Below are 22,576 nucleotides of genomic sequence, written 5' to 3'. Positions count from 1 at the left end.
CCTTTAGCCAAAATAAAAATCATAAGTCCCTTCCTAGTGCTTAAAAACATATTTGACATGCCTCTCCCTTTTTCTCACAACCCCCCTTCCCCCCCTCATAAATAATGATAAGCCCCTTACAATTGTGTCAGGGCTGTAACCAGTTGTTTTTTGGTATTTAAAGGTCCCATATTATGCAGATTCTTAGGTTCATACTTGTACTTGTGGTCTCTAATAGAACATGTTTACATGCTTTAATATTCTAAAAATACATTATTTTTGTCATACTGTCTGCATGAACGTATCTGTATTCCCCCTCTACCCGAAATGTTCTAGTTGGGAGCCTTTCTCTGAAAGCCCCCCTCTCAAAGAAGCCCAGTCTGCTTTTATTGGTCAGCATTTCTGGGTCTTTCACATCTGCACTCTTGATATCTTTGCACCATCGTAGCAGGTGGAGAATGACTGTAACAGCACTGTGTGTATGTATGTAATATAGGTGTGACATCACAACTTCACAGAAGCCCTGACAGCCTGTTTAAAGCCATTGTTTCTGCATATAGCTTGTGTGCATTTCTCCGTGGATTGAGCCTCTGATACTTTCACAGTACTTATACAGCACCTACACCTGCCTAAGACAATATCTAGTATCATATCATGATAGATATAATGGCAAGTTATTGCCCAGCCCTACTCATTTTCCCTTAAAGTGCTACAACTACAATTCCATGACAGCTGGGATAATTCAAGCTGCTGAGGAAGATCATGTGATTAAATTTAAATCTCCAGAACAGCTACTAAATGGACCTTAGGTTGAGATTGTTTGCTTCCAAAGTCAAGAATTAACTCTCAGTCTCAAAAAAATATAATTTTAATAAATTCAAGAAGACAGTGAAGGGACATGTTGCCTGGAGGAGGCTACAGATCTTGTTACAGACATTATATTGATGTAATAAACTTATACAGTGTTAAAATGGTACACTCCTGCTCCTGAACGGTTCCACATCCTGACAGTTGAGGCTGCTGTAAACACCAGCTGTCTCAAGCTTGTATAAAACATCACAATGTAAATCATTCTCTCCTGACATGTCCACAGAAACTATATTAAACATCTCATATGGAGGAATCAGTACTTCATCCTCGTCTGAGTCAAACTCTGAGTAGGTCTTGAGGTAGGCGCCAAAACACGTGTGGATCTCAAAGCAGGACCTCCGTCCAAACTGACGCAAGTTCTTGTTGAGGGAGCTGGAGGCGAACGAGCCGAAGCGCATAGTTTGTCCAGCTTCCCCAGTGAAGAGCAGTTTGCTTCTGCGGTAGGTGGTGTAGCAGCTTCTTTGGTTGAGTTTAAGAAGCCGGATGGCGTCAGACAACAGGAAGTGGAGGGCGTGGAATTCAAATGAGGTCTTATAGGTAGCCTTCCCCCTGCGCACTGCCCGGTTTAAGTCGTCATATGACCCTGCTGTGTAGGCACACAGAGCCCTGAAGTGATTCACGGACAGCTGGTCATAGATGTCCTTATTCTTCATGGCTTTGAGGGCACACAGTTTTGTGTATGTGGAGTGCAGACCCTCCCTGGTGCTCCTGGGGAGGTAGTGACGTTTCACTTTGATCAGCATCTTGTGGGAGCAGCCGTAATACATGTCATCGACAGAGTCTGGAGACAAGCTCAGAGGGATTCTGACGAGCGTGGACAGACGTGATGGGACCTGTGCTGAGGCACCAGATGACTTCAGTGAGGAATTGGTGAAGGTGTTCTGAACATTTACAGGATCTGCAGACTCTAAAGGTGGGTTCACTGTAGCCTCCTGGGGGGGCGATGTCTCAGCATCCACCTTTGGGATGTCAGAGCTTCTCAACAGGGCATTTACGGTATCCTGCTCAGGCAACTGTAAAAAAAAAAAACAAGAAAAAAAAACAGTTTGCATTTGCACTTTACACAATTACAAAGCTGTCCACATTGGTTCAATACTTCTAAGAAAAGGGGAAATTCATCTACTATATCTCTATAAATTAGGACTCAGGGCTGCAACATAAACAGTCCTGTCTACTTCAGTTGAGGTTGGGTTCAGTTGGGTGCCTTTCATTATGCTACCTAAGGCTTCCAAGCATTCTCCCTTGATCCAGAAATCATTTCCCCCCGCCATCATGGAGGATCTTCCAATAGTTTAAATGCACCTCAAAGATTTGCAAGTAGAGAGGAGGCTTACAGCAAAGTTTTATATCTGTTTATATTCTGCAATTAAATGTTTTACACCTAATAAAGTTATATTTGAATACTTATACACAACAAAAAAACAGGCATTAAGGCAGTATGTAGGAGATTTTAAAGGGACACTCTAGTACTGCACTGGACTTACAAGGGATGGATTAAGAAAATAATGGAAGTAGAGGAGGCATGAATCTTCCTAGTATGGCTCAAGCTTAAAAATGCCTGCGTCCTATATCTCCCACAATGCAACTTGATAATTAGACCATCCATGTCTGGTAAATGCAGATGTCTTACAAACTCCACGCTCCCAGTTTGTGACATGGAGTTTCTGTTATAAATCTGTAGTCTCCGAGCCCCAAGCTCCCTCCAGCGTTACAGAAGTCATTGTACAACTTTCACAGGCTGAGGAAAGACAACTGACCTTTGTGTGCAAATCTTCAGTTTTCAGATCCCTTTAAAACTACATCTCATCTACAAAACTCATCTTTTATCTTGGTGTATTAATTTCTTTGTTACCTGGTCAAAATGTTGTTAAGGAGGCCAGGACGCACTACCTTGTTATTTCTAAAATCCGGCCCAGAGTGAGACCAGGTCGTTTTTCCATATTTGCAAAGCTGAACACAAACTTCTGCCTCTCACATTTCTGATTTAAAACATCACTGAATGGCTAATGAACATGAGATCACACCACAGGATTTTCTGTTTTTTGAAAGTTTGGGTATTTCAGACTTGTGTTTGAAACCACTGAACCAGCGAGGCATCAGCATCAATGCATAAAACACTTTATAATTCCAGAAACTATTACAATATTGTAATATCACTTGATATTAGTGGCATGTTACTGTATGTATCAGTTATCTTACCATCTTTGCATTCAGGGGTCTGATCCTCACGCAGAGGCAGCAGAGGACAATAAACAACATCGCGTCCTTCATCATGATTGAGAATACCTGAAGAAAAAAGAAAAAGGCATTTGGTGTGTCTGCCTATTATGGTACATACCTCTGAGGGAGTTGTTTAAGTGAATAGTAATGTATTATAAAACCATTAGCACCAGAGACATTTCCCCCCAATGATAACTTTTTCATCACTATCACCAAAAAACTTAAAGCAACATTTTTCACTTGTGTCATGTCCCAATTGTAACATTTACTCACAACATAATCAATACACTAAAAACAAAACAAACCATCTTAAAAAAAAAATCATTTAATTTGATCTTACCGGGTAACAGTGCAGCAAGTACTGGTTGAATCTCGTGCCAGTGCGGTCTCAGGTCTGTGTGATGCGAGCCATCTTTTCTACCATCAGAGCAGGGGAGGGGCCAATGCAACCATCCACTCATGTACTTACCAAGAATTCCAACAGATATTTTTAGACAGCCAGCAAAGCACATTTCCTCCAAAAGATGGAAGTTGCGAGGTTAATGGGTCAGCCAAATTCAAATTCACCCAAATTACAGGAAAAAAAAGTTTTCTCTTACTTAAAGTGGGATCCACCCATGCAGATAGTTTTGTTTTTACTTGCACAGGTTTTGAGATACACGTGAGAAAATGCTGTCAATAGTTTCTATCAGTCATACTGTCTACAGCAGAAATGGTCAGAATGAAAACTGCTGATAGTGTAATGAGGACAAGTTAAATCGCAGTGCATTTTTGAGATGTGACTTTTAAATGCTATGAGCACCACAAACTATATTCCATTCACATCCACTGTATTGAAGCAGCAGCAAAAATCTCAGATGTAATAAAACCTTAGAAAAATCTGCATAGCTAGATACTGCCAGAGTTCAACAAGTAACTTTCATTGGAGGAAACCTTAAAGACATAAGGTCTCACAATTAATTTAGACACAGTCTCTGCACACAAAAACAAAAACAGGTCAATTATAACCCAATTTGGATTAACACAGAACTGACCCATTATGGATAAAGATAATATACCCATGGGCATAAAACCCACTGGGTCACCGATCACACCCAAAATGGGTGATTTGGACCCAGCTTTAGAGTTATATTATTTCCATTGGGTTATTCAACCATACCAATATGTGGTTATTATTTATATTTCTGTTGAGTCAAATTAAATACTTCTACCCAATGTAATGTTATTTTTAATCTTCATATTGGGTTTTTTTTTTTTTTTTTTTTAAACCTTGTCACATGTCAATGTTCTTTTACCAAAAAAAGGGTTGTTCTTTCTACCCAGTATTTCTCATCTTTATATTGGGTCATACAAACAATAGTATGTGTAATAAAATTTCAGTGTTTGTTAAAAAAAAAAAAAAAAAAGCTTTTTACAAATCTTACTGTGAAACTGCCAGATTTTACGTAATATTAAAACCACAAATGACAACATGTGACATTACATAACATTCAGTGAAGACTGCAATGAAAAAGTCTTCACTTTAAACAAGTCATCTGATTGTGGATTATCTCTGAAACAGTTAAACCACAGCTTATAAAATTCAAGACTTATTGTTTATTTAATTTTACAACTAATAGTTCTTGTATAAGTTGCTATGGGGATGTTGTAAAATCAGCCACATGTACCAAAAAAAAAAAAAAAAAAAAAAACTCAATACAAAATTTTAAAAAGTATTTTTAATGCGCAGTACTCCATAAGAGGACTGAGCTATAATGTATGATGGCAAAACCTTTTGCACAGTACAAAAAATTAAAATGCAAACCACACCTAGCTTTTGAATAGCTCCTTCTAATGTATTGTGTCGTCATGAGTAAGCATAGAGTTTCCTTTTTTACTTGTAAGCAAAATAGTGAGGTTTGCATTTCATCAATGAGGAAGTCAAAACTGAAACCCAAAGATTCAACAAGAATCGCCACTCTGGTGAAACACATGTTTAACCAAGTGAGAATTTTGTTTGGGAAGTCCTTTCGACCGCTTGCCCAACTGCCCTTCATCTTCCAAGTCTTGCTCAGGAATTGTGTCAGCAAATTCAATTTTTCAAAAGAAATTCATATTTTTTAAGAAGTTATTAGAAAATGCAGTTCAGTTTAACTGTCTTGCAGAGGTGGTAGACCAGGGTTTATTCAGCTACACAAAGTCATTGTGAACCACTTTGATAGAATAAATATTCTTTAAATATATTTTGTTGGCCATTTCTAAGCCATAGATCATGTGGCTTTTATACAGGCCCAATTAAATTTTGACGCGATCATTAATAATGCAATGGCTAAAGATGCAAATATACTTAACAGTAAATGTTTACAACCTTTATTTATTCAACATGAAATATCAAACACATAAATTAAACATACAATAGTTGCGTTTAAAATTCAAAGGAGCGCTGAACATCAGGGGTCTTAAACACAAATGCGTCTTCTGTACTGTCAACCTGGACTCCCACAACCTCATCCTAGGAGAGAGAAAAACTTAGCAGATTTCAACACTGCAAATAAGACATTTATGTTCGAGCCCTTAAATGTTATTCAAATATTGAATCTTAACGCAAAGTTTTCAATTCATTTTAAAAATGTACCTAGATGTTGTCAGTACATCAAACCTTAATGTACTCTAAATATTAATGCAGGGAATTTGGCTACTTACGTCACCAAAGTATTTTTCTATGAGGCTATGAGCAGCCTGGTACACCATATCATTGTCATGGTTCTGCAGCATCTCGATTTGGTCCAGTCCTCCCAGCTCTTCAACCAACAGGCTGAGTTTCTCCGTCTCACCGAGCTTCTCCGCCGCCTGGAAAGACGTACAGTCACTGAAACTATCTCCCGTCTGCCCATTTTAAATTCTGTCACATGTTTTAAGATAATTAGGCACAAACATGTTGATCAGTTTTTCCCCCCTCACCATGAACATGTTGTTGATGGCATCCAGTATGACCAGAATGACTTTAGCATCTTTGACCTGCAGTAGGTTGATGATCGCCTCCAGGGCCCCACTCTGCACCAGTTGGACTACCTGCTCCACAGTGCCCCCACTGGTGAAGTTGGTCACTGCCCACACTGCCTCCCTTTGAGTTTTGAAGTCTCCCTGAGAAAAATTGTTCAGCCGACATTTGTTGTGGTCTGGTGAAAACCGTGAAAGTAACCCCTGCTTGCTTCTCCATTGCAAGACCACAAACATAAATATGGACCAAAAAAAAAAATCACTTACAGCATGTTCCTGGACAGAAAAGGTCCAGAAGGTCATGCTTGTTCTACTCACATTTCTGAGCTGTTCCACCAGAGGAGGGAGCAGGCCGCAGGTGATGAGCTGTTGGATTTGCTTACTGGGTCCTGCTGCAATGTTTGACAACGCCCATGCTGCCTCCTTTTGCACACTGGGCTTCGGGTGCCTCATCAGTTGTGGTAGAGCTTTCAGAACTCCGGCATCGACGGCCACCTGGGTCTGCAGGTCTGAGCCGCTCACTATGTTCCCGATTGAGCGAAGAGCCGGGGTCTAGAGGACAGACAGGTAACTGATTAACTTTAATACAGGCAGTCAAGGGCAGTGAATACAATTCTGGTTGATGACCCAACTTGAAAACAAGGTTTAAAAAAGGTAAAATCTTCAAGTGGCCATTCTGAGGTGCTACTTATACAACACACAACATGTAGCACTACTGAGGCTCATTTATGCTCAATGTTAGATATGTATATATTGACACAGATGGCGCCATCTGTTCGTACTCTGCGTTTATTTTGTCCACATGTTCTAAAAGATTATGGATACAGACGAAACGTAGTACCGTTGTTGGAGGTTATGGGTGTGGTGTAGTGAAGTTCAAGCAGATGTGACTGATGGATATGAAGACATTGTAAAAATGGCAGACTGAACAAATATACAATATAGGGAAAAGAAATGTCCTCATGGTGCAATCAGGACCCCAGGGAAGTCACTCAGCATTGCAGCAATTTTTTCCCAGTGGTCACGTAATATTGCAGCAAAAAAAAAAAAAAAAAGGCAAGTTGGCAGCATACTACAGAAGTAAACCCGAAGCTAGAAAATCTATGGAACACTGCCTCTAAAAAAGGTACATTACAACCTCCTCCTCTGTCCCCATGTTTGTTATCAGAAACATGACTCTGCCCTCTAGTGGATGTATGCCAACATAAAGTACTCATGGATGTATGGAGGCAGTTACGGTTACAGAGAATAAGTGAGCCTTAAGGAGGTGGCTATCTGGTCATAGTGTCTCACATGCAGGAATGTCAGATCTTTGTTCTCATACATGGCTCTCCTTGTTAAGTCCAGATTAGTTAAAGTTATGGTGTGTGCTACAATACTTAGGAGGGTTGAATAATCCAAGACCACCCTACCACAACACTGAGCTCGTTGTGGCTCAAGAGCTCCACCAGCCGAGGGATGATCCCAGTTTTCACCACAACGTCAATGCGGTCATTGTCACCGTCTGAGAGATAGGAGATTGCCCAGCATGCATCAGACAAGATGTCCTTATCACTGAGATGGAGCAACTGGATCAGAGAGGGAAGCACCTGAAGGAACAGGAGGTAACAATATTATGGCACCTTTCTGGGCTGGAGTGAATCTTCTGGGGCACTGGGTGCCAAGCTCACATACATCTGTGAGGTTGCTCATTACCAAGCTGTGGTTTCACTTACCTGCAACACTGCAGACATAGGTGGGAATGGGTTCTTGTTTCGACACAAGTTGGACAGCGTCCATGTCAGGTTACGCAGGTAGCCAATCTGGAGTGACAAATGCAGTATAACCAACAGGACTATGGCAGCAAATTTAACCTTCTGCCCCACAGCTGTGGAAAACTCAGCATATTACATTAACGTGTACAGTTCTTGGGAGTACTAATGCATGTGTAAAGAAGTTTTATAAAGCCTTTGTGGCCCTAGAGGGAGCTGAAGTGATGTCACTGGATGTTTGAGGATTAAAATGCTGTGGACTGACAACGCTAGCCATTAAAACTTCATTATCGAACAGCAGTATTTGGCTGGTTTTTGGGCACTCATATGTAAACTCCAAGTCACACAGATCGGCTTCAAAAATTTCAGTTGAAATGACTGATACATGGATGCCATTTACAAGACACTCTTGCCTGTTGCTCATGTCTGCTTGAGGCTGGTGGTGTGAGGCGACATTAGCCACTAGAAGAACAACATACCCAAATCTCCAAAATTAGTTTGCAGTTAAGTTTAAGAAGTCCATGTTTAAGCAAACTTTTCAGGCTTTGAAAATCAGTTTAACTAGAAGCAATTTTCCCCCTGATCCCCATGATAAAGTTCTCATACTCGAGTGAAATGAAAAATAGACTGAGTGCATAACTGGAGCTGGTCTGTCAAGTTTTGACTTACTGGCGTGTCTGGGGAGATGCGGGCCAGTAAGGCTGGGACAACATTGCAGTCAATCAGGACGTCTCGATAAGCAGCGCCATCACCTGTGAAGAAGTTAACATGCGACATTAGTATAGCTAGCCACAGTAAAGTAGTTGTAGATACTGTTTACCACAAGATGTATATTTCAAAACTCAGTAAGTACTTTGCAAAACAGACGGCCATATTAACTTTTTAAAGACATGAGCTAGGGTCAATTCATAATCAAATTACAGTCCATAAAGTGGTCCATTAAATGAGTAACCACAAGTTTTGTACTTTTGTAAACCATTCTTTTAAACATGCTGATTTATTCAAATCCAGACAGGATGGGAACCCAACACATAAATTCAATTTAGCTTTTTACCTGCAATGTTTCCAAGAGCCCAGACAGCCTGTTCACTGATGTGCAGCAACGGTGAGGCCAGCAGAGCGATGAAAGCTGGTACAGCCCCATGTTCCACCACCTGAGACACAAATACAGTTATGTTGAATTCATTCCAAAAGGAAAACTGAACACCTTCAAGACTGAAGTAAATTTAGTAAGAGTCTGTCTTTAAAATTGAGTTGTTTGAGGGACAACATTTTATCAGCCCATCTCGTCAAGATCATGCAAACCTGTTCCAGTCAAACTGCATCAGTCATGTTACGCATTTGGTCCACCATGTCTCTGCTCACAAGTTTTTAACTATTCACACCTGTTGAGTGTGCCAAGATGTTCCAGAGGCGATGTTTGTAAGAGCCCAGGCTGCTTCGAACTGCAGAGTCGGCTCATCGTCCATAGACAGGAAGGACACAAAGCGGCCCAGCAGGCCTGCATCTATGATCTCCTTCAGAGGAGGGTTACGTTCCTGAGACAGCAGCTTCCTGAGGGAACAATGTTCATATTACCCTCGTTTTTCCTGCCTTGATTATTTTTAATGGGTGGAACATCGAAAATATATTCAAACAGCCTACACACTTGTTTATATAATGTTAGAAAATTGTTAAAAATGGACCTAAGTGCTATTTCCCAGAGACCCCAAGTGACACCTTGAATCAGAAAGGTAGGATTTATGACACATTTGATGCCACACCACATTATCAGACCAATTTTCTTTTCCACAGAAATTGTATCTCCATTATCTTATGCGTAAGTAATTGTGTTATACAAAGGCTATAGTAATGACCTTTGATGGCTCACCTGGCTGCCTGACAGCCTCGCGTTTGGGACTCCCTGCAGTCTGAGTTCACGTCTTTAATGATAGCCTCAATGGGTAAAAAGGCCACCTGAGGGACAGACACACAGTTAGAGGCTCCACCAGTTTGAACGGACTCGTTAAAGGTTCTTTTGAACTGACCATCTCGTTAGAAATGTACGTGGGTGAGAGGGCCTCTTCGTCCGGGAGAGACGACAGCGTGATGTTTCTCCTCTTGAGGAAACTTTCATCCTTGTGAGCTTTGCGCAGCTCCACGCTCACCGTGATCCTTTTCTCTCGGAGTTTCTGCAAGAGGCCAAGATGCAGGATAAGTAAAATTAGCAATACGTGCGACCTTGAAAATACACCCTCAACTTACAGCCGGATCTTTCCCGTTGTTTTTGAACTTGGATATCCGCTCCGTAGTAACATTCTTGGTGGGCATGGTGGATTTTTACGCACGGTGGACGCGTACACTCGGCTTGACTTGGACAGATGAAAACTTAATGAAACTTCCGCAGGGAGGTTATAAGAGGGAAAGCAGCCTCAGGTGAGTTTAATTAAGTGTGATTGATGTAACGCCCCTATTGATGTATTCACGTGCAGCTGGGAGCGTTTCAGTCAGGTAACCTTTCCCTCCGGCGCCAATTAGGTTCAGCAAAGATCTGTGTTTTATCTTTTTGTCTTGTAGTGGGGCTACTGTGAAAGCTGTAGGGCTACTATAAGCCTTGGTCTATGTTCTTGATAACATTTGTTCAGACATTTATGTTCCTAAGGCGTCTTTTTAAGTGTTGGAAAGTGACGCAGTACATTATCAAGTACCGTAAGGTACAATTTTGAGGTACTATTTACTTGAGTATTTCATTTCTCCTGCTTTATACTTCTCCTTCTCTATATTTCATAGGCAAATGTTGTACTTCTTGCCCTACCGTAGTTACTCTTTAAATTCAGATTAATAATACAAATAAATCATGGTTCAGATGAAACTTTTTTGATCCCCAGGGGGAAATTCACAAGCTTCCCAGCAGATAAAATAGTCAAAAGTAGCTCCACTTTTATACGCTGCAACATTAAAAATATGCTCACACATTAATGCATTAATAATTGTAGTCCAATCATAGCCATTTTCCTGAAACAGGCCATTCTGCATAATGGATACTTTAACTTAAAAGTATATTTTGATGCCAGTACTTTTACTTAAGTAACATTTTAGGTGCAGAACATTAATTTGTAATAGAATATTTGTGATATTGTTGCTTTTGTGTCCAATTTTGATCAGTATATGTCAAACAGGAGAGAAAAGAACATAAGTCTCTGTGACTTGACTTTGTTTAGGACTTCTATACATGTTTTATATCCTAGTGCTACCATTACTAATTATTATTATTAAGACAATAATATTAAAAAAAAAACAATATCCATTGAGAATGAAGTGAAATTATTAAATAATCAACAAAAGCCTTAAAATTCTGCAGTGTAATATAACTTGTGGACCAATCATTGCCTGTTTTGAACAATAGATGGCAGCATAACATAACTTTCACCTGACCTACATGTGAGTGTGTGCTGAGGTAAATGTGATGAAATCTGATGTGCCGCTAAATCAATTTATATCAATTGTAATTAAGCTTCATCACTGCAGGTTAAAACAAGAGAAAATATAATCAAATGAGTGAAAAAGAAGAAAGAGTCTGAGAGAGAAAGTGAAGCAGAGAAAAACAGTGACAGTGATGAAGTCTCGTCTTCCTCCCTAACGACCAGGAAAGGCTGAACAATAGCAGCTGGAGTGGAGGTTTCCCCCCGACCAAGTTATAATCACTTCCTCTTGATAACACATGTACACACTCACGCAGGGGTCATGTGGCTGTGAGCGCTCAGACAACACACTCTTTCTGTCTGCAACCTCACCACCACGCTGAGTGTAGGTCACAACCTTCGTCAAGCTTGTTTCCTTAAATGCAGCACCTTAAACCTGTTTTCTCACACCTTGCTGTCACACACACATGCATGCACACACACACACACACACACACACACACAGGTCATGTCCACATTAAAGTGGATACATATAAATCATATCGTTTATGTTATGGCCTTTCAACCATTTAAAATGTAGCTTTCCAGAGGAAATAAATACTGAAATCTCATTTTACAGAGTTTTTATAAATACTTCCCAGACATGGCGGGGTACAAATACTGCCACAAATGCATTACCAAAAATGTTTATCAATGTTTCATCATAGTTGTTTTTAGCCTCTTTCAATTTATTGTTTTGTTTAAGGGCTACACATATTCTGCCTGATTATTCTTGATGTTCTGGCCGTGCGGCAACCTCCAGGGCTGAAAACATGCCCAACTTTAAAGCAGAAATAAACATGTTTATAGCCTGGAACAAGAAACAGTTTAGGTCTGTAGAGCAAATTTTCCCCATTTGTGACAACTGTACAGGGAGTGAGTTTTTTAAAACTCACCTGTAAATGTTTTATTAAAGCTTAAAGTGATGTCATGGTGGCTACATCCATTATTTTTGTACAAGTTCATGGTTCAGCCAGTTACAGCATGAACACCTGATAAACACCGCTCAGTACCTGCCCAACATGTTGACAGACAGCAGACAGAGTCACCAAGCAGCTGACGGACATCGTCGAACATTTGATGAGCTAAAAAGCCAGATATTGTTCTTGTCTCCAGATTTGGTGAAGACTAAAACAGAGCAAAGCACGAGTGTTGGACTTGTGTAAATCAGATGGTCAGAAACATAAGGAAACTAATTAATAGCAGTGTTGCCTTTTTCTGGCTGGATTTGACAGTAACACCTTAGTATAACAACCAGATAAAACAGTGATATGAGGATGTTAGCTGTGCATCTCTTAGCTTATTTTATGTTTTTGTTTTAAAAAAAAATTCTGCCCCCTAGTGGCCAAAGATATATTAATGCAGCTTTAAGAGCCTACATTTCTCCCTCCTTCATTTGTTTGTGGGATCAGTCATTTTGGGTGTTTTATAGAGAGAACATGTGGGATTGGTTCAAAAATAGGCAAGTAGAGGGGAACGAGGGATGGACATACCCTCGATTTGTCCAATGAAAAATGTTAAATTATACCTGCTCTTTTTTTTTTCAGCTTTTCCACCCTTTGTCAGGTCAGTGTCCTGCTTAAAGACAGTGTGCGTAATGTTTTAGGAGAGGGTGTTTTTATATTAGTAAGTCCAGGATCATTTAAAAAAGATGAGCATCGGTCACCATTTCTAGACACTCCCTCTGACACTTTCTCTCCTCTGCTCTGTTTTCTTATCCCTGCTTCACTATTAGTGATTTCCCTGTGTCAGGCGTGGGAACGCAGAGAGGATAAACAGAGATGGATGATTTCATTTGTTCTCATGCTCTCTAGCTACTTTATATTATCATTAGTGTAGAGGTCAGAATGCCCTTCAGAGGACGACTGTGAATCTCTGCCAGAGGTATTAATACATGAGGCATTACTGTGTCGATAGATGGTGAGAAATCAGTAAAATGCATCTCTAGAGAATACAGGTGGTCCCACTGCACCATTTTTTGAAAAATACCTGTTCATGAGTACTTCCCTGCAGTGTCTGTGTTTGTGTAGCTGCTCTTGTTGCCCGTGAGATCATCCCGCTGGCCTTTTAACCTGGAAGTGCATTATGGTTCCTCAGAGACGCCCTGAAGGGTGTGGAGTGTTTCTGTCCTGCCCTGTTGTCTTTGACTCCTTGTTAGTCTGAACAATGTGAGGTGGATGGAGGAAATTCCACTGTGCAGGTTCAAGGCTTCACACACACACACACACACACACATACAAAAACAACAGCAAATAACTGCTGTGTCAAGTCAGAGCTCTCAGACATAACCCGGTGGTTGCTTGGTATCACTTTCTAATAACTGTGTGTAGGCTGTAGATAATGACTTTATTAACGATTAATAAATAATTTCTCTTGGTTTGTTTTTTAGTTGGGCCACAATCCTTCTATCACAAACTATTTCCTAACATTTACCTCAGACATGTAACTTTTGCTGATGGCGTATTGGAAAGTGAGAAACTCATTAGCATTTTTTTTTTGACATGATTATAAATGACTCACCAGCAAGAGGGCCTTTTCACAATCTGGCAACCGAAAAGTTGCTCCCATCACTGTAATATAATTACATCAAATGGTACCTGATTCTCAGCAAAGTTGTACCTATAAAGACATCACATCATTCAGTCATCACCATACTGACAGTGTTTCAACTTTAAATCATGGATTTGTGTCACCAGTATTTGTCTTTCCATGCTCTCCCTCCATTCCTCCATCCCTGAGCCGCCTTTTCCTTCCTTCATTCCTTCTCTCCTTCCTTCCATCTCTTCATTCGTCTCTTTTGACTTCTCTCCCTCCCATCCTCCCTGGTTCCCAGATCAACTTGAGGTGTCTATGGGAAATCATTAGTATGGATTGTTCTGCAGTGCTGCGTCAATACACACACACACACACACACACACACACACACACATACACACAAACTTGCGCATAATATGCCTTCACTGCATCTAATGGAGGGATGGTTCAACCCTCTATACTGTTTAAAGTGTAATACTGAGGACAAATCCTTGGCAAGGTATTACTGTGTGTGTGTGTGTGTGTGTGTGTGTGTGTGTGTGCATGACTATCATTATGGTAGGAAGACCTTGGACACAGTCAAACAAACACACTCACTAGAGACTGCGAAAAAATGATGACAAACACTCGACTCGTTCAGTGTGGCAAAGACAAAGGTGTGCTTTGTCTGTCCACATAAGTCAGCGGTTCTCAGATATCAAAGCAGATGAGAGAAAAAGAACCACAACAGGATGTGGGTTAGAGTGACAGAACGAGAAAGAGAGATTTGAGTGCGTGTGTGTATGTGTGTGTTTGTGGACATGAAATGTATCAAAGATGGAGGGAATTTCCATTGAGAAAAGAAAGAATTTGACACTGATATCAGGCATAGTTCAAATTCTCAGACACACGTACAGTGCGCAAATGCTTGCTTTACTAATGCCACTCATCAGTCCTACATGCCGTCATGCGTCAGGTATGGCTACTGTCACTGCATTATTTCAAACATCTCTCTCTGTCGCTGTGTTTGCCCTTCTCTTTCTCCTTCTCAGTCTTTGTCAGAGTGGCGTTTAGCTCCACTCTATTAATATTTCATGCTGCCACTCCAATACCTGCATATCAATAACTGAGACAAGACACACCTCAGGTCCAATCCATCATACTCACAACTGACCAGGCTGCAATATTGTGTGTGCGTGTGTGTGTGTGTGTGTGTGTGTGTGTGTGTGTGTGTGTATGAGAGAATGTTCGCGTGTTGATAGATCATTTGTTTCTGCTGACAAAGCCCTGGTCGTTGGTTTGTTTAAACGGGCTGAGGGCTCAACAGCTGAGAGATCGAAATAAGCCATTTATCATTTCCCACAGACACACAGGCATACACATTTTCGCATGTGCACATACAAACATGCATTCACACACACACAGATGTTTACTGGCACACAGGGCTAAAACATCAGTACAGATTTTCTCTGATGATCAGTCAAAATATAAAAAGTTTATAGATGCAGGGAATCAATTGTGATTAAACTTGCAAACAGCCAATACAGTTAATAAAATGAAGTTCATAAAATGAGGCAAGGAAGCATAAAACTTGAGCTTTCTCTAGAAAAAAAAAGCTTTCTTTGTGGATTTATTTTTTTTTTTTTTTGCTAAAAAAAATGTACAAAAGTGTGTCCAGTGTTCAGGATGTGGTTTGTAGGAAGGCCAAGTGGTTTTCTGGACCTTGGTGCAGACAGTTTGGAGCACGAGTTGTCCTTCCACAGTTGACAAGCACATTGAACACACACACCAATGAATTGTTAAGCTTTGGACACTTATTTTCTTTTATACCTTGTAGATTTAAAAAAAAAAATCTTTCATTTAGAACTTGCAAAGCAATGCCAGCCCTCACAAGCACATCACATCTTTATATAGCATAACTTGTGTTCAGTTTCTAAAGCATATGTCGTATTAATAAAAGGTTTACACCACAATGCATCCAAATTGTTCATTAGTCATTGCATAAACGAATTTAAAGACTGGGAACTGTAACTGTGTTGTTGTTGGTTTTACATATATTTGAACTTTGGAAACTATATTTCCTGTGTTTACTTGCATGAAAAAAGGGCAGCGATGCTCTGTCAGATGCCATTGTGAGATTTAATTTTCCCTTTGTCAAATGTTTTATCTTGATTAATCTTTAGTGAATGGAAACTTGGATTTATTATGACATATTCACACTGGGTAGTTTCAGGCTTACATGTGCAGAACCTTTTACATATTTGCTGTTCTTGGGCTCCTTGCACTTCAGCATTGATTCCTTAGTCAATCCACTCACCAGAATAAATCTTGTCATTGTATAGTTCTGCAAACCACGGATAAGTAAGATTTGTGCTTTTCATATGTGGTGGATATGTTGAAACTTTATGTCGCTTTATGTTTCAGTGTCCAGTTTTATTGACAATGCTCTTGTTGATGGTTAAGGCACAAAAACCTGGTGGCTAGAGTTAGGAAAACATTATGTTCTAGCTTAAAATATCCTGTTTGGTTGCTACCATTCTCGGAACCCATCGGCTGTATTCGGCGTCTGACTTCCGGTAGACGGCGATACAGCCTCTGGGGGCAGACCCCTGATTTTTTGGCATTCCGGTTTGAGGAGGCGAATTTCCGTTTCCGACTTCGGTTTATATGTAAGTAAATATGCTGAACCATTGCGATGGATTCAGAGTTTGCAGTGACGCCAATTATGTTCCGCCTCGTTAGTTCACTGCACGGAGCGTTTAACCTGGCAACAAACTGCAGCCAGCTCAAACGTGACTGATCAATATCACGCGGACTACAAACAGCTTAGCACCGGAAATCAAAGCTCTTCCGCTCTTCTTCCAGAGACAAGATCTCCGGAGTTTGCCTAAAGACTCTACATTCACTGAATGTAGAGTCTGTATATAGAGACTAGGTTGCTACAAACACAGCTGGAAATGTCCTAAACCCTCATTAAGTAATACCAGCTTTTGTTGATCTTGAACAGTGGTCTGCTGCTGTCAGCTTATATACGTACATGTAATCTGAACCACGTCACTTTGATACATGATGTATGTGTCATATCAGTGTTACATATTTGTGGTTTGCAGAAACATACAATGGCAACATTCTGGCATCTGGGCTGTGTAAGTGTGAGGATCTTTTTTTAAAACTTGCAGTAGGCCTAAATTAAAAATGCAACAAATGCAGTAAAACAGGGATGTTGCTTATTTATCTTACTATCTTACTATATAATGACGAAAACTCTGTGTGTCTGTGTGTCTGTTCCATGTTTTTCTCCTCACTGACTTGGTCAATCCATGTGAAATTTGGCACAGTGGTAGAGGGTCATGGGAGGGTGTGAATGAAGTAATATTACATCAATTGGCCAAAGGGGGCGTTATAGCAGCCGTTTGAAATTGCAAACTTTGAATGGGCATATCTCATGCCTCGTATGTGGTAGAGACATGAAACTTTGCACAGAGATGCCTCTCCTCATGAGGAACATTTGCCTATATTTGACAGGACAGTGAAGCATGACAGCAAGGATGGGAGAGAGAGAGCAAGGAAGACATGCAGCAAAGAACGAAGGCCGGATTCCAACCCCCACCACTGCAACAAGGGCTAGCCGCACCTTTCCCATGTGAACTACCAGTGCGGCCCACTTTTCAGTCAATACAACATATAAACACTTTAACTATCTGCCTTTCAACGTGCTACCTCAACTACTAATGTACAGTTTAGCCCACTAACTATCCCACTATTGGCAATGGTACTACTGTACTTTCAATAAAGCAATCGTACTATCAAATTCACAAAAACTCTGTCTGAATACATTGCTCTTCTTAATGGGTTCAGTTGACTATTTAATCTGCAATTTCCTATGACCTGTATCCCAAACACACACCATGTGAAACTGTGCGTGGGCAACTGTGCACTCAATGGGTATGGACTAGTTATAATTACTCTTTTATTTCTTTATTTGTTTTACACTTATAGTAAATCATTTCCCTTTTCCCCTAGACATTAAATGGCCACCAATTAATTAAAAACACTGCAGGATGCTCCAGAACAGCTACTACATAGATCTTGTGGTAAGTTTGTTTTGTCCACTGCTGTTGCACTAAAGCCAAAATGGATAAAAAAGCCCTGAAACCAAACAAAAATATGGACATATACAATTTCATGACAAGTTGGAAAACTCCATCAGATGAATAGGAGATCATGTGATAAGATAAAAAGCTCCAGAACAGCTACAAGTTGGTAAAATAGTTTTGTCTACTACAGTCATCCAGCTGATGTTTTGGGAATTTTTAACTTTGGTTGAAGAATCACATTTTGCTGATGAGGATGTTGTGGAATCCTCTGATGAAGCAATTTCACTTTGCACTGGAAAACCTCTAAACTGCACAGTTTTCAGTCAGAACAAGACTGTCCCGAAAAAGTAAACAGGATGGAGATACAATATAAGACAGATGCACTGTGGGGAAACTCCTGTGATGGTTACGACTGTTTGTGAACGCAATAAAAAAAAGCAATGAAACAGTTTCACTGTGTTGTCCTTTAGCCAGCCCAGTCAAACTATCACCAGCATGCAAATGTGAGGCCTGTTTTAATCCACCTGTGTGCCTTCAAAGCAACTGTGCTATTTCGGCACTTTGGTGACACGCAGTAAAAAGTCAGAGCAATAGACAGTTTGCAGAGAAAGCACCCCAATGATCCAGTGCAAATAAAGGTACTGTGACAGCCATCTATTTATTGTATCTTGTGCAGACTCAGAGGATTTTCAGACACTTTAACTACAAATAAACAAATACAGAGCACACAAGATAAAATGTTCTCCATTTGCTCTGCACCTGAACAATGCATGCTGATGTTCTCAGTAGCATGTAGCCCACAAGAGACTGAGTGGCATTATCTGTGGATCAGCCAACTCCCCGTAACAAGACAGGGAATCAAAGCAGTGGAGGAGAGACAGGGAGGGGCGGAGGGGGGGGCGAGGAGATGCATGGTAGAGAACTTCAAAGGTGAGCACAGAGTTCACACAGATATGAGGCTCAGACGACAGGGCAGAGCCCACATGGACTCTACAAAAAGAACTGAGAACATACACATAACATACACTCAGTGGGGGGCAAAGCTGCCAATACTGTCAACAATAACATCCTTCTTTCTCCGTGTGTGTGTCTGTGAGGAAAGAGGCCAGCTGGCAGGCACACAAGAGGAGGAGGAGTCGGGGGATTTGGGGGTCCAGTGGGGACGTAGCAGGGTGGGTGGGTGTTGTTGTGGGGATGTGAGCCAGGTATCAGGTGTATCTGGGCTGAGAGGCCCCTCGCATGGGCATCCTATTCACCTGCTGCCCGCTCCTGGACAAAGGCTGGGGCTCTGGGGCTCCGCTGGGCCACAGACAGGACAGGTAACACTAGAAGGTCTTAATGGCTCCAAGGTGAAGGGAAGGTGGTTAGAAGAAGACTACAACATGGGAAAATGTTGGGTTGAAAACTGAACTTTTCAATGATCTGAGGCTCCATCATCAACACGCAGTCACCTTTTCACATGTAACTGAACAGGCCGATACTTTACAGAAACTACATGAGTATTATTGATCCAGAAATTTCTGTATTTATTTATTCAACACACAAACAAGCTGGAAATCATACTAATTAGCGACACATTCTCACTCCAAACTGGTCAATGGCTTGGTCAGAAGCCCATCACATCAAAATATGACTTGCTAGGTACCCCTAGAGTTGGGAGTGGGACCAAGTTGGTTACTCTTTGACACAACATTTTTTACAAGACAGACTTGGCCAAGGTAGCAGCCAATCAAAACACATTTAAATGCAACAAATACAACATATAATACAAAAAATCCACAATAAAACTATTCAAACATAGCTCTCAAGAAAAACAAGCGCATATCTCTGTCACCACATTCTTTACGATGCTCTTAAATTCATTGATGGATATTAGTGTTTCTAATTTTAGATCTTTTTGGAGATTGCCAAATGCTCTTTATAACTTTAACTGGTTCCACTGTTGTAGTGGCCTTATGTAAAAATACCTCAAATGCTCATCAGTCTAGAAATATTTGGAAGTAGAGAAAAAAATCCTTGTTGAAAGAATGAACACAAAAGCTCATACACCACATCTGTGTGTGTGTGCTTATCAAGAGATTGTGCATGAGTGAGTATGAAACTGATCCCTGTTTTAGCGCCACAACAACAGTAGTGACATTTATGAAAGAAGAGGCATGTTGATTTCTGCATTGTTCTGTACATTGTACTTCACATACCTACTGCAGAGGGCTGAATCTAAACAGTAATTACCATACCTGGCTGACATACAGACAGATGGATGTGTTTGTGTGTGTACAAACAAATGATTCATCTTGTTTGCTGTACATTAACTCATAAAGACTTTTATTTTATTATTATAAAATGGTGCTTATACTGAGACAAAAGTAATGCCAACATACAGTGTTTTTAGTGTGACATTTGGATTCATTGCAAAAAACATCTTTTGACTGTATGTATTTTATTTGAATATGCACCCCAGGAAGAGTGGGGATCCCAGAAAACAATCTGTCATCCAGCTTTATTTTAAGCATTTTGAGATTTATATTTGACCAAGAAAAACTTCCAGCCCGCAAAGGCTGACATAATTTCACTCCCACTGTTTCCAGAGATGAAGCTTTTGTTTTACACGATTTGTCATCATGAGTGGTTTACTGAACAAGCACAGGCCCCGGAGCCCAGAGTGTCAGGGGACGCCCTGGCCTTCACCTGCAAAATGTCAAATGTCAAATTACCATATACCAACCAGGAACAGACCACAAAGAGATGCAAAGGAACTGCAAAAAGACACAAAATAACCAAAGATTACACAAAATTGCCTCAATGAAACACAAAATGACTTCAAAGAGAACCAAACAACTACAAAAAGACACAAAACAACCAGAAGAAGACAAAAAATGACTACAGAGAGACCACAAAAAGATGCATAAAGACTACAAAAAGATGCAAAACCACCAAAAAGTCTGTGTGTCTTGCTCCTGTTAAGCGGAGATGGTGGGGCCTTTTGCATATCCACTGTCTCATAATTCGCCCACGTCTGTCATGTTGCGTCATCTTTTAACCAGTCAGAACACAGCAGGCCGAAACACATTGGTGTGTGTGACACATGTTAAGCAGCAGCTAACACCTTGTTTGTATCAAGTTACACTGAAATGGTGAAATAATCATGGTTACCAATGGCAGATTTTTTACAGTGGCCGACAAGGGCAAACACACTGTTACGGCAGGAGAAAAGTGCTGTAGCTTCAGAAACGATGGCAATTCAAAAACACATACAAAAATCCAAAATGATTACAACAAATGAAACAACCATGCTGCAGAAGGCAAAACAAACTATATTAACGGCAAACACTGCAGACGGTGCAAAGTCAAAAACACACAAACCTAAAAAACAAATTCAACAGGAAAACACTGCGTACCCAGTCAACACTACAAAAGTTCTCCCGGCTTCTAGGGGCAGTGCTAAGTGGAACAGCTTGATACTTAACCTGGGAGTGAGAGAAGCAACAAGAGAGCGTGTTTGTTTTTGAATCGGAATCAAAAGTAGAGTAAAGACGCAACATCAAAAGGTTCATATTATTTTTCACATTTGGCCTTAGTTGCTAACTTAGTGCTCCCCCTAGGGGCCTGGAGATCTTCCAATGTTTTGACTGGGTACACAGTGTTTTTCTGCTTCATTTGTGTTTAGGGTTTAAGTGTTTTTGACTCAACATTGTTTCTGTATTTACAACGTGTTTGCTGTTAATGTATGTCTTGTAGCTTTCTGCAACACGTTTTTTCATTTGCTGTAAATTTCCATTGTTGTGTTTGTTTTGGATTTTCACGTCAGTTTAAATTTACATTGTTTCTGAAGCCATAGCTTGTTTCTTAAGGTTTCGGGCCGTTGTGGCATGATTTCCCTTGTTGGCCACCGTAGCTTCTAGTATTCAATAATAGGCAAAATTTGTTAGGATGAGGGTGTTTTTGCAGTGTTGCTTTGTTTGCCTGTAATCTGATGTTTCTTTGACATCAGAATCTTCTGACATCTTCTCTTTGATTCTTTATATGAGCAGAACTATATGCTAAAAAAAGCGGTAAATTACTATTCGTTTTAAGTTTTTAAGTTATAGATGAAGTGTAGAGAGAGAGAGAGAGAGAGGGAGAGAGATGCAAGTAGGCTACTGTCGGTAGGATGGAAAAAGTAGGGACATCAAAGAGCAGTGGAAGAGAGAAACAGCTGGTCAGTGTGTGTGTGTGTGTGTGTGTACACTGCATGTGTGTGTACATGAACACACGTTCAAAGGGGGCCCTAGATGTGCCAGCCCACCTGACTTCAAGCATCCGTACAGACATACATACGCATTCATGCACACAGTGCCACAAATACACACATACTCTGAAATAAACACACACTGACACACAGTACACACAGCGACTGCACTCCACTCTCTCATATACACGTACTGTATATGTGCATGTGCCTGCATGTGTGTTTGAGCGTGCGTGTGTTTCTTGTCAGCGATTAAAGCACAGAAAAGTCACACACAGATAAATCACCAGTTCCGTGGATGTTCGGGGGGGGGGTACACGTCCTGACATGTCCAGACTCAACGCACCACAGCTGGGCAGGATCAGCCTGGATTCAGCCTCTCTGGAGGCGAGAACCAGACTGGAGCAAGGGGAGCAAAGTGTCATGTCAAGGAGAAATTTCATGATTTTTTTTTCATCTCAACTTAAAGTCAGAGTCCCAGTTTTAGCCATTAAATCC

The 22,576-nt window shown here is 40.6% G+C and overlaps 2 protein-coding genes across 2 annotated transcripts; both read right to left on the bottom strand.

Moving 5' to 3' along the window:
• Positions 1 to 944: 944 nt before the first annotated feature.
• LOC126390851 (NAD(P)(+)--arginine ADP-ribosyltransferase 2-like) lies at positions 945 to 3,438 on the bottom strand. The gene is made up of 3 exons (XM_050045335.1): positions 3,410 to 3,438; positions 3,049 to 3,135; positions 945 to 1,862 (listed from the first exon to the last, which is right to left on the bottom strand). Exons 2-3 carry the CDS (start codon positions 3,121 to 3,123, stop codon positions 945 to 947), a joined length of 993 nt encoding a protein of 330 aa, XP_049901292.1. The 5' UTR covers positions 3,124 to 3,135; positions 3,410 to 3,438.
• A 1,957-nt stretch (positions 3,439 to 5,395) lies between these two features.
• kpna7 (karyopherin alpha 7 (importin alpha 8)) lies at positions 5,396 to 10,176 on the bottom strand. Its single transcript, XM_050043290.1, has 12 exons — positions 10,044 to 10,176; positions 9,827 to 9,970; positions 9,670 to 9,755; positions 9,185 to 9,353; positions 8,854 to 8,953; positions 8,469 to 8,551; positions 7,764 to 7,850; positions 7,461 to 7,637; positions 6,367 to 6,600; positions 6,010 to 6,192; positions 5,752 to 5,898; positions 5,396 to 5,560 (listed from the first exon to the last, which is right to left on the bottom strand). Exons 1-12 carry the CDS (start codon positions 10,107 to 10,109, stop codon positions 5,474 to 5,476), a joined length of 1,563 nt encoding a protein of 520 aa, XP_049899247.1. The 5' UTR covers positions 10,110 to 10,176; the 3' UTR covers positions 5,396 to 5,473.
• Positions 10,177 to 22,576: the final 12,400 nt, after the last annotated feature.

This window comes from Epinephelus moara, chromosome 5 (assembly GCF_006386435.1).
Source record: "Epinephelus moara isolate mb chromosome 5, YSFRI_EMoa_1.0, whole genome shotgun sequence".
Taxonomy (NCBI): Eukaryota; Metazoa; Chordata; class Actinopteri; order Perciformes; family Serranidae; genus Epinephelus; species Epinephelus moara.
This window is presented reverse-complemented; position numbering and strand designations above follow the sequence as displayed.

Coding starts and splice junctions, on each gene's coding strand:
- LOC126390851 (XM_050045335.1), bottom strand. CDS start 3,123: ATGATGAAGGACGCGATGTTGTTTATTGTCCTCTGCTGCCTCTGCGTG. Junction 1,863..3,048: donor GACCCCTGAATGCAAAGATG/GTAAGATAACTG, acceptor TTTTTTTTACAG/TTGCCTGAGCAGGATACCGT.
- kpna7 (XM_050043290.1), bottom strand. CDS start 10,109: ATGCCCACCAAGAATGTTACTACGGAGCGGATATCCAAGTTCAAAAAC. Junction 8,552..8,853: donor GGCTCTTGGAAACATTGCAG/GTAAAAAGCTAA, acceptor ACTTCTTCACAG/GTGATGGCGCTGCTTATCGA. Junction 7,638..7,763: donor CTATGTCTGCAGTGTTGCAG/GTAAGTGAAACC, acceptor CTGTTCCTTCAG/GTGCTTCCCTCTCTGATCCA.